Source organism: Gopherus flavomarginatus, chromosome 9, assembly GCF_025201925.1.
Source record: "Gopherus flavomarginatus isolate rGopFla2 chromosome 9, rGopFla2.mat.asm, whole genome shotgun sequence".
NCBI lineage: Eukaryota > Metazoa > Chordata > Testudines > Testudinidae > Gopherus > Gopherus flavomarginatus.
This window is the reverse complement of record NC_066625.1, coordinates 88,563,475-88,582,323: the sequence shown is the minus strand read 5'-3', so window position 1 is coordinate 88,582,323 and position 18,849 is coordinate 88,563,475. Positions and strand designations below refer to the sequence as shown.

General features: G+C 39.6%; 1 protein-coding gene across 1 annotated transcript in view; it reads right to left on the bottom strand.

Annotated features, from left to right (window-relative positions):
* The window catches only part of PIAS1 (protein inhibitor of activated STAT 1), a 78,568-nt gene that overhangs the window by 37,990 nt on the left and 21,729 nt on the right, over positions 1–18,849 (bottom strand). Inside the window, exon 4 of the mRNA XM_050967564.1 lies at positions 2,856–3,300. Within this exon, the coding sequence (XP_050823521.1) occupies positions 2,856–3,300 (445 nt within the window). The remainder of the gene's footprint in view (positions 1–2,855; positions 3,301–18,849) is intronic.

The following is an 18,849-nucleotide window of genomic DNA, read 5'->3' as shown; positions in this document are numbered from 1 at the left end:
CTCTGAAGGGAAAATGAGAGAATCTGCAATTGAATAGAGCAATGGCAGGTAATGATAATTCCACTACTCCGTGCTGTGGAGTCTGCTATTTTGAGTTTTCAAAAAGAGCTCAGCTAGTGTAAAACACTAGCCATACAGAGTGAGGTTTACAAGTCCAATGTTGCTTTGTGAATATACTGTCCCTGCACTGCTACAGCTCACTACTGCAATCTATATGGTATATTATAAGCCCAGAGAAGGTCAACAGCGATTGAATAGCTACTGTATAGCCCTCTAACCTTGGCTGTCTGTCACAGACAACATAGCACCAGGAGTTGCTGCAGCTACTCTAAATGGAAGGTCTCCAATTGTGGGGGAAGTAATTAGCATTCCAGTTTCTAATCAATGCTGCTCGTTTTACAGGCATAAAAACTTGTATGAAAGCTAATGTTTAAAATCAAATCTACAGAAGTTAAGAAGGAAGGTATTGTATACCTGGGGTCAGGCTTGAGTGATGAGAGATTACAAGTATAGCTTACAAGGTTCACAAGATACATACATAGTAGATAACCAGCACAGACCCAGACAGGAGTGCAGGAGTTTTCAAAGCATCAGTGAATAAGTGATCTCGGGTATGCCACCCACAGAATGTACTTAGAGTCCAAGTCAGTACTGGTGTAGCGAATAGGTGCATGGGTGGGTTTGTCAGGGAAAGGAGTGGATTATTTCCCTACCCACGGTCTCGTTCACTCTACATTAGAAGATATTTTAACAGTCTGGAGCTACATTCTGAGGAAACAAGTGACAACAAACTTACATCCGTTGCCTTCTTTTGTTCTTGACAATAGAAAAAATGGCGGGTAAATTCCATTTGCCTACCTGGTAATCACATTAATTAATTAACTGGCTACCTATAATATTTGAGTACAAAGGATATAATTCTATTTTGGGAATGACAAATGAAAGATCTGAGCCTTTTCTAGAACGTATGTAACCGAGTAACTACTCTGAAAAGGATTAAGTGAAACCTAAATAAATTAGAGTGCACAGAAAGAAAAGTCTTTGACCAGTACCAGAGACTGACAACAGGTTCCATTTGTGAGAAGCAGGGAGCTAGTCATTCTGAATCCCAATTAACGTCTCCAGGCTGGTCTCATCATGGGAAAAGGGGGATGAAATCAAAAAATTCCTATTCACCTACAAAAGGTTCAAGGAATAAAAGAAACCAAAAAAAGACAACAGTGCAAGCTGTATTTCCAACAGGAGAAATCACTAGGGCCTGGAATGTGCATCAGCCATTTGAAGACAAAGCAAGTGGTCTAGACAACTAACACACTTTGAGGGGGAGAGAGGACTTCCTTGCAACAATGAAGGGAATACGCGAATCATTTGGGGGCAAACATCCATTAAATAACCTAAGACATTAACGAAAACCACCATATACCCAATAGCATAAAACACATATTTTACTTTATTAGAGAAATTAATACACAGCCTTTTTCTATACCGTAGTTAGTGGCACAGTGATTGTCAAGGAAGGCAGGTCCTCAATTATATTTACATTTAGAACAGGGGTCGGCAACCTTTCTGAAGTGGTGTCCCGAATCTTCATTTATTCACTCTAATTTAAGGTTTTGCATGCCAGTAATACATTTTAACGTTTTTAGAAGGTCTCTTTCTATAAGTCTATAATATAGAACTAAACTATTGCTGTATGTAAGGTAAATAAGGTTTAAAATGTTTAAGAAGCTTCATTTAAAATTAAATTAAAATGCAGAGCCCCCCAAACCGGTGGCCAGGACCCAGGCAGTATGATTGCCACTGAAAATCAGCTCGCGTGCTGCCTTTGACTCACGTGCCATAGGTTGCCTACCCCTGATTTAGAACTACCTGTTTGTAACCCAGTTATTTAAAAAGTCTTTTCAAAGTTTTAACATGTTTTTTTTTAAGCTGAATCAAGTGTTTACATCTACCAATTGCTAAACCTGTGGGTTTTTTCCTCACTGACATAAAAAAGCATTAGTATGCATTCCTCTTATATTTGTGGGGTTTTTTCAAAATGCCCCCATTCTGCCTGTAGTCAGTTCTGCTAAAGACTAGACAATTACTATTTACTCTGCACTATAAGAAGAAACCAAAAGGACTGGTTCTCACATGCATGCCAGGAGTTCTATTGAAATCATTGGGACCACCTAAGCACTTAAAGTTAAGAAAGTGCTTTGTTGAACCAGGGACCAGAACAGGAACACAAATGCTGCTTTGTAAGACTCCAAATTATTCTAGTCAGCTACACAAATATGTTATAGATTATAACCACAAATACAAAAGTTTGCAGATCTTTCATAGGTTAGTAAATTTAAGTCCAGAAGGGACCGTTATGATTATTTAATCTGATTTCCTACACAATACAGACCACAGATTTTTTGTTCTTGTTTTTGCTGGGCCCAAGTTTTTGTTGAACTTTCTGGTTTAGCCACCTGTTTTTACTTGTTCAGACTTCCTTATTTGTAAGTTCCCTTTTCTAATGCTTCCCTTTTCTAACGCTTAGCGCCACAGTGTTTGTTTTTTCCCATTCCTTCCAATGAGGATGTTGAATTTATTTACACTGGAGGCACCAGTACTTAGTGTCTTAACTATAGTTACTATTTGAACCAACTGATGGGTGTTACTTAAGATGATGTGCCTGTTCTTGTGAACTACAGAACAAGCTGTTCCAAGAGGAAGTCGTTTCTTGTATCTAGAAATATTGGTTCTCTAAATCTTGTCTTGATTTAACATTTAAACCAGCTTATATGCTAGAAGCTGAAGCCCCTCGATCCCCATATTATTATTGAAGAGATATTCTAAATATAGAGTTTACAACATTATAGCCTTACCTAGACTAGTTGGTTTTATCAGTTCATCCAGCAAGTCGTAAAAAGGTAATTTCTGAAGCTTTATGTCTGGATGGACAGGGTGGAGCGCAGATGTTAGGTGGGGAAGTTCCAGTTCATGTTTAGGTCCCAGAAGAGAAACAGGAAGCAATGGTGACGTTGCAGGGTGGCCATCGTAAGTGAGCTGTGGAATGGTAGATGGAGACAAAGTTGCTGGCATGGAAGTTGAGTGTACGCTGGGGAGAGACAAGTCTGCTGGTGTCATGATTTTCTGAGGGAACCGCCGCCTATAGAGTTCTTTAATTTTCATTTGGACAGCAGGGCTGCAGCCGGCTTTTAACAAATGCAGTGCTTTTGTGAGAAGTTCGTGTTTGCGTCCGTGCTTGTTCCTCCCCGCGTATCCCAGAAGTACTTGCAGCTCAGAAACTCTAAGGCTCATAACCATTTGCTTGAAGACAAACAAAATTCATAAATATTAGTATTACAGGTACCACCTCTGCAGCGTCAATACTTTTCTGTTAATCTTTTTCATCATAGCTTATATAGAAGCTGATATTTCTATTCCATCCTTGACTATCTAAAACACAACTTAAAATGTGATCGCGTTTATTGAGTACTAGTAGCAATCTAGATCTAGAAAGTTTGTAACAGCCTTTTTACTTTAAAGGTACTAATCTTTCATTTGCTAAGTGTGATCCAAGACCATCATGGCAGGAGTGAAAATTTTAGGAGAACGCAGACCAGCTTCAGAAAAAGACCCAGGGAGTAGAAAGGAGAGAAAAGGGAAGATTTGTAATGTGAGATACCAGCATATTATTCATAACTTCGATATGTTTTCTTTCAATTGTACATTTCAGTAAATGCAGTTATGATCCAATAATTTTGGTTCCACTAATATGACCAAAATCTTAGGGAGTGCTTGGAGTGCAGGACACACATTTTAAAACCATTTTGAATTTGCTTGTGCTACATGGAAATTTAGAGTAGTGTTTACAACAAAAAGAAACAGAGCATAAATCCGTTAATTAAAAAAGAGAGCAAGAGAAAGAAACCATCTCTAAAATTCAGAGTCCGTTAACTGACAAGTACCAACTATCACAATGGACTATGCTAATAAAATAACTTCAGCATAAAGCTTGTACTGTATTCAAGACAGGTATTTGGAAGGATATTTTGTTATCCATGATCTTACTTGATTCCTAGTCTTCGGACTATATACTGCTGCCTATCACCATAATACTTGAGCATAGTCAAAAAATGTTAAAGTCAGAAGAAGAAATTACAAAAGTAGTCAGTGTATTTCTTTTAACTATTTCTTTTGTCGTCACTATTTTTCACCCCTTTCTCCACTTCTGCTAGTCAATTTTCAACCCCCATATCAGTCAAACTTCTCCCCCACATCCCTACTAAAAAGACAGAGAACTTAAGTGAAGGCAAAATAAGATGCAGCTACCTTAGCCACCATAGCTAGCAGCTATTAAGGACTAGCATTCTCCAAACTTGAAAAAATCTTACATTTCATCGAGGTAACTTCAAATATTACGTTTTTTAAAATGCATTCCGTTTAAGCTGTTTACCTTAAGTGGCTCCTCTAAACAGGAATGAACAATAAAATATTAACTTTAAAAAATAATATACAAGTACATGTGTTTATGGTCTAGGCCATTTAAGTGTTCTGAAGGACATATCACCTTGGTTTGCCTCAAGATCCATTTTCTCTTAGCCACTTACATCAAAAGCATTACCTGGTGCTGGACTTAGGTTTTTGGGATGGGAATTTTTACATGCAAAGAAAACCTTTCCCGCGAGGTGGATAAAAAGAGAGTCAAATCATTTGACAATGTTTAAGTTTGGTGATACTGTCATTTAAAAAGGTGAGAAAGAACTTAAATCAAATGGCAAAGAGGAACTCGAGTGTGCATTTGGGGCAAAGGGAGGGGGGAGGGAAAAAGCCGCAGGTTTCAAAAATACTTAGAGAAGGTTTTATTTCATTTGGCATTGATAGGATACTACCAAATTCCCAGCTGTGAAAAACAAGTAATGGACCATGAAATCTGATCTCCCCTGTGAAATCTGGCTATGGTAGGGGAGGGGCAGGGCTCAGGGGGCCCCAGTCGGGAGCTTCAACCATGGGCCGGGCTCCAGCTGCTAGTCCCAGCCCAGGGTGAGGAGGGGCAGGACTTCCTTTTCTCCTGCAGGGGTCGCTCTCAATCCTGGGTCAGACCCACTCCAGGAACCTCCCCACCTGTAAGAAGCTCCAAGGCCCAAACTGTCAGCCCTCGACCTGGGCAGAGAGGCTGCAGGAAAAACCCCAGACATATAGTAACCAATCCCCCCATACCTGCACTTCTGCTCCGCTGCTGGCACTGATGTCGACTTTAGAGCTTGGCATCTGGCCAGCAGTCACTGCTCTCTGGCTGCCCACCTCCGAAGGCAGCACCCCTCCCAGCAGCAGTGCAGAAGTAAGGATGGCAACCCCCCACTCCCACAACTCCCTTTTGGGTGAGGTTACAACCTAAGTTCCCTCTAAGCTGCGCAGCTGCCTATTAAACTCCAGGCACGGGCCCAGGGCTGCGGCCAGCGGAGAGGCGCCCCTCCCCGCCCGCCCCAGTGTAGACCTGCCAGGGAGAGAAGTCCCTCCCTCAGCCCAGCCCAGACCCCGAGCTGCTGTAGTGAGAGGGCTGGGGGGAGTCCTTTCTCCTGACCGCAGCCCCAGGGCAGCCTGTACCCCAAACCCCTCATCCCCAGCCCCACCTCAGAGCTCACACGTCCCACACGCCAACCCTCTACACCAGCCCTGAGCCCCCTCCCACAATCCGAACCCCTTGGCCCCACTCCACTATATGAATTTTCTTATGTGCACCAATATGAAGGTGATGTGTGACACATCACCTCCATATTGGTGCACGAAACAAAATACATTCTGTACATGGGCATAAAAAATTAGAGGGAACACTGGTTACAACACCATGAAATTTCATATGTAAACATCTGAAACTGTGAAATTGATTATTTTAAAAATCCTATGACCATGAAATTGACCAAAACGAACCATGAATTTGATAAAGCCATAGGCATTGACCACCACTGTTAGCTGAAGTACTATGAATTTTTCAGATGCCATTTCCAATCTAGAACTAGCAATTCACTTCTATTTTCCTTTTCAAACTCTCAAAACATTATATATAGGCTTCTCCTTTCCATTTATGATTGCATCCTCTGATTCCTTTACTCTTGCATAGTCTCTCCTCCTATTTCCCAAGATGGCCTGCTGAGTGAGACCAATGACAAGTCTAGATTGCTTCACTTCTCTTAGGGAACTGAGAGGACTTATGTGTACTGAACGAAACTGAGACTCCTCTGTGCATACAGTACTTTAATACAAGCCCAACAGAAATAAAGTCCTAAACAAGGCTCTGGTCAGTTTCTCTTGGGAATCTCTGCTGATGACTAGGGAAGAGCTATTTTCAGAATAGCAGACCAATGTGACACCACTCTGAAGGATTTTCCTGCAGGGGAATTTTGGAAATGCAAGGGGTTATGGGAAATTAAAAGCCCACAGTCCCAAAATGACCACCTGTTTTTTCTTGTATGGAATTTTCTAAAACCCTATCTTTATTATTCAGTATTTCTGATGTAAATTTACAATGATAGATGTCAAGATAATATTCACTGGGTCTGAGGAGTAATTAGTATAAGTTGCGGCCTAAAATAACTCCTATATTTGGTAGGCAGGTAGCATCAGGCTTCCAAGTTTCCACAACCATGGAAACTGCTGAGGAGTCCACTCCCTACCGCCATTTGCTGCCTTAATATAATGAAAAATCTAAGGTTCCATAAAAAATTTTTAAAAAGGTGTTGCCACCTGTGGCTATGAAGGTAACTTGAGATGCAAAATGAGTATAAAATGATGCTCTGCTGTATTCCCAAACTCTTCAAACCACCAAAACAATAGTTTTGATATGTATACTGCCTCACTCACTTAATTAATTAACTCTGAAACCTAAAATATGACAATATTATAGAGACCTCTCACTACCTGTTGTTTTAGCAGAAACATGCTTATCCCACAAACCCAATCAATCTTCTCCATCTCCCTACATGTCAAGAGTCTGAAATGTTCCCTACCCAGCTCCTAAAACCTCCAGCTTCCTGCATGAAATTTTCTACAGTGTGGGTAGGTATTGTCAATATAAGAGTCTGTGGTGTACTAAAACTAAAGGAACACAATATTAAAAAAAAGTAGCTGCTGTACTGATTATATAATTCATTTTCATATTTAAACACCTTCATTTTAATTTAAATAAAGTTGTCACAGAATTTCTACATTTCTGTTAACATAAGAATGGCCATACTGGGTCAGACTAAATGTCTATCTAGCCCAGTATCCTGTCTTCCGACAGTGGTCGGAGCCAGATGCTTCAGACGGAATGAACAGAACCGGGCAATTATCAAATGATCCTTCTCCTATCGTCCAGTCCCAGCTTCTGGCAGTCAGAGGCTTAGGGACGCCCAGACCATGGGGTTGCTAACACGATCCAAGGACCACGCTGCAGAAATTAGGGCCAGCTCGGTGTAGAGTACACATGGTTTGGGCACAGTTGAGAGATCTATTAGCATCTTTTACACGTGCAGCTACTCTATACGCCTCTTCTAGCTAAAGGGTATTTCTTTATATGGATTTACTTAAGCAGAGCAGATGAGCTATTTCATAAAAAGAGAGGGTGTCTTAGAACATTTCAGTCACTCACAATATAGTGTTGACAACTGAGAGAGAAAGTGACATTTAAGTACATCTGAGACACTGAAATACAACATGTAAATCTTCCTTGTGTTTAAAGAGACCCATTTGTTAAGCTGAAGGGTTTAAACAACTACTATAACCATTTCCTCAGTGGCTAGAATCCCTCATAATTCTGCAGTTTTCTTGCTTTGGTAAGAATATACAGATTCAGTTCTTGGAAACACTGGGGAAACCCAGACTGGATAAGGAAGTTTTCCAACTAGAGACACACCCTATGAATAGGCATTTTCCCCTTAAAGGTAAAGCACCCAACATTTGTAGTAAGTACTGATATGATGAAAGCATGATCCATAGCATAAACAAACTTCATTAACCAAAATAAACAACATTCTTCACTGGATTACACTTGCAACATTAAGAAGCTAAAAGTGACATGGTGTTCCCTAAACAGGTGTACTCAATCAACTTGAAACTATTTTAAAGTTGATTTTTGAAATAAACTAGATTTTAGGTATTGTTAATTTTTGTAGTTTTATGATGTTTTCCCATTTCATTGATTTTTTCCCCCGTTGATTTTATCCCTCCCTCCCTGTTGTAGCATAAGAGCTACAGGAAAAATATGGGAACTCACTAAGGTCACATCTACACTAGCATTCCGCCAACACAGCTGTCAGTTAGGGGTCTGAAGAGGTTTGAGCCCTGACTGACAACTGCGCTGGCAGAATCTCCTAGTTTAGATGGAGTTACACCTCCAAAACTGTGCTTTTACTAGTACAGGTTGTTTTGCTGGGGAGGTGAGGGGGTGGAATAAGCTATGCAAGAAAACCCCAGCTTTGCTAGTATAAGCTGCATCCACACTAGGAGCCCTTTGCCAGAAAAGCATTTCTAGTATAGATATGGTCAAACTATAGTGAGGAAACACCGACTATACACCAAGTGCTGTCAAGCAAAGTAAACAAATCAGAAAAAATAATTCTCTGATTTTTCCAGCCTCATCTACACGTAAATGTTTTGCTGATATGGCTATACAGGCAAAACTCCTTTAGCAGAGATGCATTTTAATACAGTACATGTCATAAAGCAGAGTATAAGCAGCTAAGTCAAAAAACACAAAGGGCCTAGGACAGCTTAGGGCTGTTCAAAGTGCGTATCAGGGTAAGATGATAAACAAGCAGTGGAAGGAAAGTATCTGTATTTTGACTCATTAGTCATGACCTTGTAACACTAGAGGCTAGATCTAACTCGAAAATATAAAGCTGATATTTCTTGTTTGGCTACATAACACACAAATATATGCTCCAGTGTAATAATGTGGAGCATTAGTCATGAACGAGAATTATCTTACGTATAAAAATCTCACCCTGGTCTTCCAGTGCTGTGTCTCCTGGTTCATTTTTCACTTTAAGACACAGATGCACTGATGGCCCTGGGCGAGTCATTTAATTTCTGTATCTCAATGTGAGTGATGTGCAGACTAAAACACTTCAAAAAGAGCACTCCACAAGTATTATTCAAAATTGCCCTCTTGGCTTTATGATTCTCATGGCCTTGTTCCACCCCAACTCTGACATGGTTACACACATCTATTTCCCTCCTAACAGGAAAGGATGTTCTGCCATTTGCACTGCCTCCAGGAGTCTGTCTTCCCCAATCCTTTCCAAACAAGTAACTACTTTTAAATTAAGCCAGAGTTTTAGCAAACACTGGAAGTAAAGATTGTACAAGCACCGAAGGCAAAAGAAGATAACATGTATGGGCATTTAAGGGAAGGAGCAAAGGAAGGAGATTTTTGCCTAAAGCTCCCACATTGGCCAACACTTTCTTATTTCAGCATGTGAAAGATACAACTCAGCAAATGAGTATTTCTACATCACAGTAGTTGGTCAAGTGGCATACTTAGAGAACTCAGGAAGGACAAATTAGTCCAGGATGCTGACTAAAAAGTTGTGACCCTTCTATGGAATGTTACTGCATTGGCAGACACTTTTAAATATGTATTTGGATGGGCACCCAACCACACTTTTTGCCTAAAGCCACACAAAGACCTTTATGACGCTCCATCCAATATTCTAAAAGGTCTTAGTACCAAGGAAGCTGAAGACCTTATTCATCTTTTAAAGGAAGTAAATATTTGTTTTAAAAACAGAAAGGAGGGGGAAAGTAGATAAAGACAAAGGGTAGAGTGGAAGTGGAGGGGAAAACTATAACCCAGGGATCGGCAGCCTTTCAGAAGTGGTGTGCCGAATCTTCATTCATTTACTCTGATTTCAGGTTTCGTGTGCCAGTAACACATTTTAATGTTTTTAGAAGGTCTCTTTCTATAAGTCTATAATATATAACTAAACTATTGGTATACGTAAAGTAAATAAGATTTAAAAAATGTTTTAGAAGCTTCTGTCATAAACAGATAGTAGGAGTTAATAGAACAGAAGTATTTTATATCTCTTTTGCCTGTAAAGGGTTAACAAGATCAGTGAGCCTGGCTGTCACTTGACCAGAGGACTAATCAGGGGACAGGATACTTTCAAATCTTGAGGGAGGGAAGTTTTTGTGTGTGCTGTTAGTTTTTGGTGGTTCTTCACTCTGGGGGCTCAGAGGGACCAGACGGGCAACCAGGTTTCTCTCCAATCTCTCCGATACAGGCAACCAGGTTTCTCTCCAATCTCTCTGATACAGGCTCTTATAAGGTCAGAATAGTAAGTATTAGGTAGATAAAGCAAGTTAGGCTTATGTTTGTTTTCTTTATTTGCAAATGTGTATTTGGCTGGAAGGAGTTCAAATTTGTATTTTGCTAAAAAGATTTTAATTTGTACTTGTATACTTAGGCTGGGAGAGTATTCCCAGTGTCTATAGCTGAAAGACCCTGTAACATATTCCATCTTAAATTTACAAAGATAATTTTTACTGTTTTTCCTTTCTTTAATTAAAAGCTTTTCTTGTTTAAGAACCTGATTTTTTTTTATTCTGGTGAGACCCCAGGGGACTGGATCTGGATCCACCAGGGAATTGGTGTGGAGAAAGGAGGGATGTGGGAGAGAAAGGTCAATTTCTCTCTGTGTTAGGATTACTTTCTCTCTCAGGGAGAGTCTGGGAAGGGGAGAGGGAAAGGGGAGGAAGGTGAATTTTCCTGTTTTAAGATTCAAGGAGTTTGAATCACAGTGATCTTTCAGGGTAACCCACGGAGGGGAAGCCTGGGAGAGGCAACCGTGAGGGAAAGGGTTTACTTTCCTTGTGTTAAGATCCACAGGATCTGGGTCTTGGGGGTTCCCGGGCAAGGTTTTGGGGGGGACCAGAGTGTACCAGGCACTGGAATTCCTGGTTGGTGGCAGCGCTACAAGTACTAAGCTGGTAACTGAGCTTAGAGGAATTCATGCTGGAACCCCATCTTTTGGACGCTAAGGTTCAGAGTGGGGAATTATACCATGTTAGCTTCATTTAAAATAAAATTAAAATGCAGAGCCCCCCCAGACCGGTGGCCAGGACCCAGGCAGTGTGAGTGCCACTGAAAATCAGCTCGCGTGCCACCTTTGGCACACGTGCCATAGGTTGCCTACCCCTGTTACAACCTTAAAGATTAGCTACAAGTGACAGGGAAGCAGCAGAAAAAACAACAGAATGTGGAAAAATGGAAGAGGGAAAAGGTACTACCACTAGGAGAACTTTCCCACTTAAAATCAAAGATTAAAATCCCAAATAGTTTCTTTTAAGTTGCCAGGAATGTAACAAGGGCAATAGTTATAAAACGTCTCCAAAACAAGGACAGGGGGCAGGGAGAGAACACAAGTTTGTTTCCTGGGGTTCTTCTTCCTTCCCGTTCTGAGGTTTTTTGTTTTTAAAGGTTAACTTATTCTCTCTCAAACACCACCCCCCCCCAACAAAAGCCTCTCCAAAACTATAAATCATAGTCGCTGCAGAATTTCTATTGAGTTTCCGACAGGAAATACACAGTTAATAACAGAAAATTATCAGAGCTAACAGCCCTGGTGCTGATTCCAAGGAAATGCAAAGGTTTTCTTTTAAATATATAACTGATGGAAGTCAAACAAAGTCCCAACGGCATATAAATGGATTTTAGAAGTCTCAGAATATGCCACTAATAAGAACTAGAAGCTGAGAAACAAGACATCAAAAATTTGGGGTAGCTGTATAGATACAAAGTTGAAGACTTTTATTGTATTACCTTATCCTGCAAACACTTATGCACATATATAATTTTACTCACTTGGGTAGCTCCACTGATTTACCTGGGATTACTTATATGCTTAAATGTTGGAGGACCTGAGCCTGATATATAAAAGTCCAAGTTATGCTCGCTGTAAGCAGGAATCTCTGACGTTATCTGTATATTCATTGAAATAATTAATGATTTACAAAAACAAAAACTGAAAAGGAAAACTGTCTAATGACCACACTTTGCTCTACTCTGCGCAGAGTATAAGGCAAGGGCCCAGCGTACGCTAAGATTTTGTAAGGGCTTCCATCACAGAGATATTGAGGGTAAGTCTACACTACAATCCTTACAGCTGCAGTGCTGCATGCAGCTATTGTTGCTGTAGTATAAGCTCTTGCTTCAGCAATGGAAGGGGCTTTTCTGTCTTGAGTAAATCGACCTCCTTGAAAGGCAGTAGACAGATTATAGGAAGAATTCTTCCATCGCCCTACCAACATCAACACCAGAGCTCAGGTCGGCTTAACTATGTCTCACAGCAGTGTACGTTTCTCACATTCCTGTAGCTAGATCGATCTAAGTTTTACATGTAGACTAGGCCTGAATAGATAAGGAGAACTGGTAGCAGTTATTGTTTAGATGAGCCTTAAGGATTCAGACACATTTAGTGTTAGCAGAGTTCTCCAACTGTTTCCCAGACAAATAGACATTTTTTTCTTCTTCTGTGATTCAAGCTATAAACTACTACACCTCTACCCTTATATAACGCGACCCAATATAACACGAATTAGGCTATAACGCAGTAAAGCAGCGCTCCGGGGGGTGGGGCTGCATGCTCCGTCGGATCAAAACAAGTTTGAGATAACACGGTTTCACCTATAACGTAGTAAGATTTTTTGGCTCCCGAGGACAGCGCTGTATCAGGGTAGAGGTGTACTCTAAGAAGTTTATAGCATGGTTCTAAAATATGGTTCTAAATGAGGTCCTCAAAAATTAATCTTTGTTCACAATGAAAACCATGCGAAAGGCTTAAATCATAGTACAGAAAGGGTCTCCATTAATCTCACTATACCTACAGCATCCAGCAGTATTAACACATTCTTTCACTGCCAGATAGCTCTTTGACCCTAGGAACAAGTCTCTCTCTCTGGATGTTCTGGTAAAATCTTACACTTGCTGGTGATGAGGGTTTGTGAAGTTCCCCTCTGGTGTTACCTGGACTGGTGATCTGCTAGGTCACTCCAATTCTTGACTCTGGGAGCCAGCCTTACTCTGCTCTGCTGTGAGAACCCCCACTTCTGGGCTGTTCACGTTCAGCCTTCGGCATGTAAGCTGCTCCCAGCTACTTGCAACCGAATCACACTAGCCAATAGCTCTGGTCCCAGACATAACCCTGGGAACCTCTGTCTTGCAGTGTCCAGTTATGCCTGCTGGACGCTGCAAGCTTATATGTGTTCGTCAATTTAACAAAGAAATTGATATGTACCAGGCTTGTTATCCCAAGGGGAGCCTCTGACACACTTCAAACCAAACACATTGCTTCAGGTAGAACAAACAAATGTATTAACTATAAAGATAGATTTTAAGTGATAATAAGTTGAAGCATAACAAGTCAGATTTGGTCAAATGAAATAAAAGCAAAATGTAGTCTAAGCTGATCTTAACACTTTCAGTTCGCTTACAAACTTAGGTGCTTCTCACCACAGGCTGGCTGGCTGGCTGCCCTTCAGCCAGGCTCTCCCCTTTGATCAGCACTTCAGTCGCTTGGTGTGGTGGTGTCCGTAGATGTAGGTGGAAGAGAGAGGAAGAGCATGGCAAACGTCTCTCCCTTTTATCATGGCCTTTCCTTGCCCCCACTCCTTCAGAGTCAGATGAGCATTACTGAGTCTCTCCAAGCAAGGTTGAGCAATCACCCTGGTGTGGCCTCATGCAGGTGAGTCATTGAGTTGTAGCTCCCTTGCTGGACAATGTCTGTTGATGGATTGTTTGACATCCCGCCCAAGCATTGGTTACTTTCCTTGCTGTTGATTCTGGGGAGCTAATATCTGGCGGATTCCCCCAATTTACAGCATGTTTTAGTGACAACCATACTACATAATTCCCATAACTTTATAAGCATTAATGATATACATGTATGAATAGAGAAACAAATTTCAGCAGATCACAACCTTTCCCCTGGTACCTTACAAGGCATGCTTTATACGCAAGATCACAATTATATGAAAATGAGGGTTATAGCATGCTCCCCCAAGGTACAGAACTACTCTAAGAAGTTTATAGCATGGTTCTAAAATATGGTTCTAAATGAGGTCCTCAAAAATTAATCTTTGTTCACAATGAAAACCATGCAAAAGGCTTAAATCATAGTACAGAAAGGGTCTCCATTAATCTCACTATACCTACAGCATCCAGCAGTATTAACACATTGTTTCACTGCCAGATAGCTCTTTAACCCTAGAACAAGAGTCTCTCTGGATGTTCTGGTAAAATCTTATGATTGCAGGTGATGAGGTTTTACATCACGTATGGCTAAGATCTGTTCATCCCTTCAGGGATTTTACAAACTAAACAACTGGAATTCCAGGATCACTGTAAGATTTATGAAAGTATTAGCAAGGATGTCAGGAAGAATAACATATTCCTTCCCTGTATGAAACCATATTCCCTAATCTTAAATCCCATTTGTAAGACTAGCATGCTGTTAAAATAGAACTATAAAAATTGTAATCAGCCAATTGAAGAATTGCAAGAGAGAATAAGACCAAAAAAATTCATGGAAACCTCAAGCCCCTCCATGACAGGTTGTAACTTCCTGCATCTGTCTTATGAATACAGAACACTAAAAGGCTGAAGTTACAGTAAGTCAATATGGAAGGGAGGCAAAAGCACAAAAGTACAGTAATAAATATACAACACACTATAACCTTTATGGAGGATACTGCTATTCATAATGAAAAACTCAGCTCCTTTCTGGTGTTACCCAAGAAATGTTTTCCCAAGGAGGTGTAAAAAAAAAAATGTACAGAATAATTAGGGCTAACTCAGGTGATTAACTCAAAAAAATTAAATCACGATTAATTGAACTGTTGAACAACAGAATACCAACTGAAATTTATTAAATATTTTTGGATTTTTTCTACATTTTCAAATATATCGATTTCAATTACAACACAGAATACAAAGTGTTCAGTGCTCACTTTATATTATTTTTATTACAAATATATGCACTGTAAAAATTATAAAAGAAATTGTATTTTTCAAGTCACCTCATACAAGTACCATAATGCAATCTCTTTATCATCAAAGCGCAACTTACAAATGTAGTTTGTTACATAACTGCACTCAAAAACAAAACAATGTAAAACTTTAGAGCCTACAAGTCCACTCAGTCCCACTTCTTGTTCAGCCAAGAGAAAACAAGTTTGTTTACATTTATAGGAGATAATGCTGCCCACATCTTGAAAGTGAGACCAGGCGTTCACATGGCACTGGCATCACAAGATATTTATGTGCCAGATGCGCTAAAGATTCATGCACCTCCTCATGCTTCAGCCATCATTCCAGAGGACATATGCATGTTCATGCTGATGATGCTTGTTAAAAAAATAATGCATTAATTAAATTTGTGACTCAACTCTTTGGGGAAGAATTTTATGTCTCCTGCTCTGTTTTACCTGCGTTCTGCTATATATTTCATGTTATAGCAGTCTTGGATGCTTACCCAGCACATGTTGTTTGTTTTAAGAACACTTTCACTGCAAATTTGATAAAATGCAAATAAGATACCAATGTGAAACTTCTAAAGATAGCTACAGCACTCAACCCAAGATTTAAGAATCTGAAGTGCCTTCCAAAACCTGACAGGGATGAGATGCGGAGCATGCTTTCAGACGTCTTAAAAGAGCAACACTCTGATGTCGAAACTACAGAACCCCAACCACCAAAAAAGAAAATCAACCTTCTGATGGTGGCATCTGACTCATGATGAAAATGAACATGCATCAGTCTGCACTGCTTTGGATTGTTATCGAGCAGAACTCATCACCAGCATGGATGCATGTCCTCTGGAATGGTGGTTGAAGCATCATGGGACATATGAATCTTTAGTACATCTGGCACGTAAATATTCTATTATGGTTTAACAGCACGATTAACCATGATAAAAAAATTTTCAATCGATTGACATCCCTAAAATAATAAGTAGGTGCCAATCAGATGTTCCTGCAATACACAGATGATGATGTATCATCCTTACCTGAGGAAAACCTTATTTTATTTATTTCTGCCCTGAAAAGAACAGTTCATAATCATTCATTTTGAACAAACGCATTTATTTATTGGTTCCTTTTGCAAATAAAAAGTTTCAGGTAACCTTATTTTATTGTTAAAAATAATCCGCTATCCAAGTGATTTCAACACACTGCAACTGCAAGGAAAAAATTGAACTAGGATTGATCCAGTGTGCTAGTTCTCTCTCTTCTAGATCAGTCACCTTAAGCAGCTGACATGTACCACCACCCAGTTCATGGCTCTGATTTGCTAATGCTATGCTTCTCACTCCAGTGGCAAAAGTATGACATTCAGCTTCAAAAGTCAGATACCATTTACTGTATAATATTCTCACACAACACCTGTCAGTTTTCTTGCTAATAATACCACTGAAAATGCTTTAATATATCAGTTCAAAAAACCGTTTTAGCACTTCAGAGTTATTAAAAATTCTTCTTGGACATCTAAGAATAGAAAAATCATCTTTCTTGCACAGTGGCTTACTGATTTATTATAGATTAACTCCCATCATTTTGTTTTAAGGTCACAGAAATGAGCTGTATTTGATGTTTAGAACCTGTGATCTTGTTTATAACAGACTCAGCAGCTAGTGAAAATTCCAAGATGTCATGAGAGTACATCATTGTCAATATATTACTGGAGTGTGGATAGTAAAGGAATAGCCTCAACCTCTCTTTTTTTTTTTGGTAGTTTGGCCAACAAACTTAACAAAACAAAATAAATCAAAATAAACAAATGAAAATACCCAACTTATCTGTGTAGGTGGTGGTTTAAGGCCAAGATTTTTCAAGTGTCACTAGGAATTTCTATAAAAAACAACAAGGAGTCCGGTGGCACCTTAAAGACTAACAGATTTATTTGGGCATAAGTTTATGCCCAAATAAATCTGTTAGTCTTTAAGGTGCCACCGGACTCCTTGTTGTTTTTGTGAATACAGACTAACATGGCTACCCCCTGATACTTGATAGCAATTTCTAGTTATCCAAAATGCCCAACTTAAGAAACCTGAGACAGGGGCACTCCCTCCTGAGTCCTGCTAGTGGCTGGGTGTGGTAGTGCAAAGGTTGTATCCTTTATTTTATTTGTAGGAAACTCAAATTTTCTTCCCAGGGCGTTTGAGCTTAATTTTCCCCAGTGTATTTAGTCTTGCAGATGGGACTTGTTTTACAGTGCTATTCATTAATATAATGCTAAAAACAAGTACTTACAAAAAACTAATTTAACAGTTTTTTTATATGCAATAGTGTGTGTGTCAGTGTCAAGAAAGCTTTTATGGGTAAAGATGAATGAGGAAGGTAATAAAGACATGCTTTCAAGGATTTGGGATAGGGTAATTATCAGACAAATTTGGTTTTTTAGTCAAGGGTAAGAGCATTTGTAATAAGCCCTCTAGCTGGTTGATGGGACGGTTTTAATTCATGTGTGACAAGACTCACTAGAGTCTACCTAGGGTTACAAACACAACTGGTTGGACCTTGACCAAATTACTGTATTTCAAAGGATAACATGCGGAAACTATTCCATGTCATCTGTGAAATCAAGCCGACTAGTAGCCCAGTCATCAATGGAGCATTCAAAATTCAAACTTTTGTCTATCCCATTTTCCCTTCTAGTATAACCAGCAAAAAGTATCAAAGTGTTAGCTTTTACAAATCACAATGCAGCAAAAAGACAAGCAGCCATTTTTCCACCTTTTGATGTCCAGATTTAAGCTTCTGCAAACCTAAAAAATTAATGCCCAAATACACAGCAATAAGTATTAAACTGTGATTTGCAGAACAAGAAATCCCATATATGAAACGAGGTGCCACTTTAGCCAGAACTCTTGACTACAGCATTGGCTAGAGATGGAAGCTGTGCTTTTATTTTGTAAGTATCATTTAGTGCAGAAGATATATATCCAAGTCAATTTTTAAAAGAAAAGATGGACTAAGATTTCTTATACTGAAATAGAATGCAAGTGGAATTTAATTAATGTACTCATACTGTGTTGAGGGAGGGAATGAGAGGACAGTCGGAAGTTGTTTGTGGAATATCTTAAGTGCAAGAATTAAAGCAATTCAAGGTAAAGCCAATCTTTGCACTCAGTTTTGTTGCTACTTGGTTTTGGTAGCAGTCATTTAAACCTCTTCAAACTTCAATAGACACATCCCACTCTTCATCCTTGTCGGCCGAATTAAGTGTTTGTGTTTTGAGTAAACAAGTTTGTTTCCGTAGCACAGATGTTTATGCCCCTTCAAGTTAAAGAAAAAATCAACATCTTTTTAAAAATATTTTCTTTTACTTTTGAGAGCTGCAAAGCGATCAGTTCTTCATATCCTGAAGAGTATACACTTTTCTATCCTTCACAAATCAGAGCATGATACTGAATTTTTTTTACTGTTTACCATGAAATGGAATGAAACAACAGTAATTTAATAAAAGTTTAAATTGTGCAAACAGCTAGAAAGAGGATAAGACACACCAAAAGGTACCTAAAGTTTGCAATATCCGACTTTGCACTCCATGGTCACAAATTCCCAGGCAATGCCATAGGAGATAGCAGCAGACTGCACTGTCATTCATTACTTGAGATATCTATACAAGTTTCTGTTTACAGCTCAGTATCTAAAGTTCATGTCAATGCTAGATACTGAATTGCATTCTGAAGCCACACCCCCACAATGTAACCATGCCTATACCCTGGTGGGTGACAGACATGAGCAAACAGATGTTCCATTTCCTTCGCTGCTATCAGCCCCAAAAGAAAATAAGTGACAAAACTGTTTTCTGGCTTTGTGGCATCTCTGTTCACA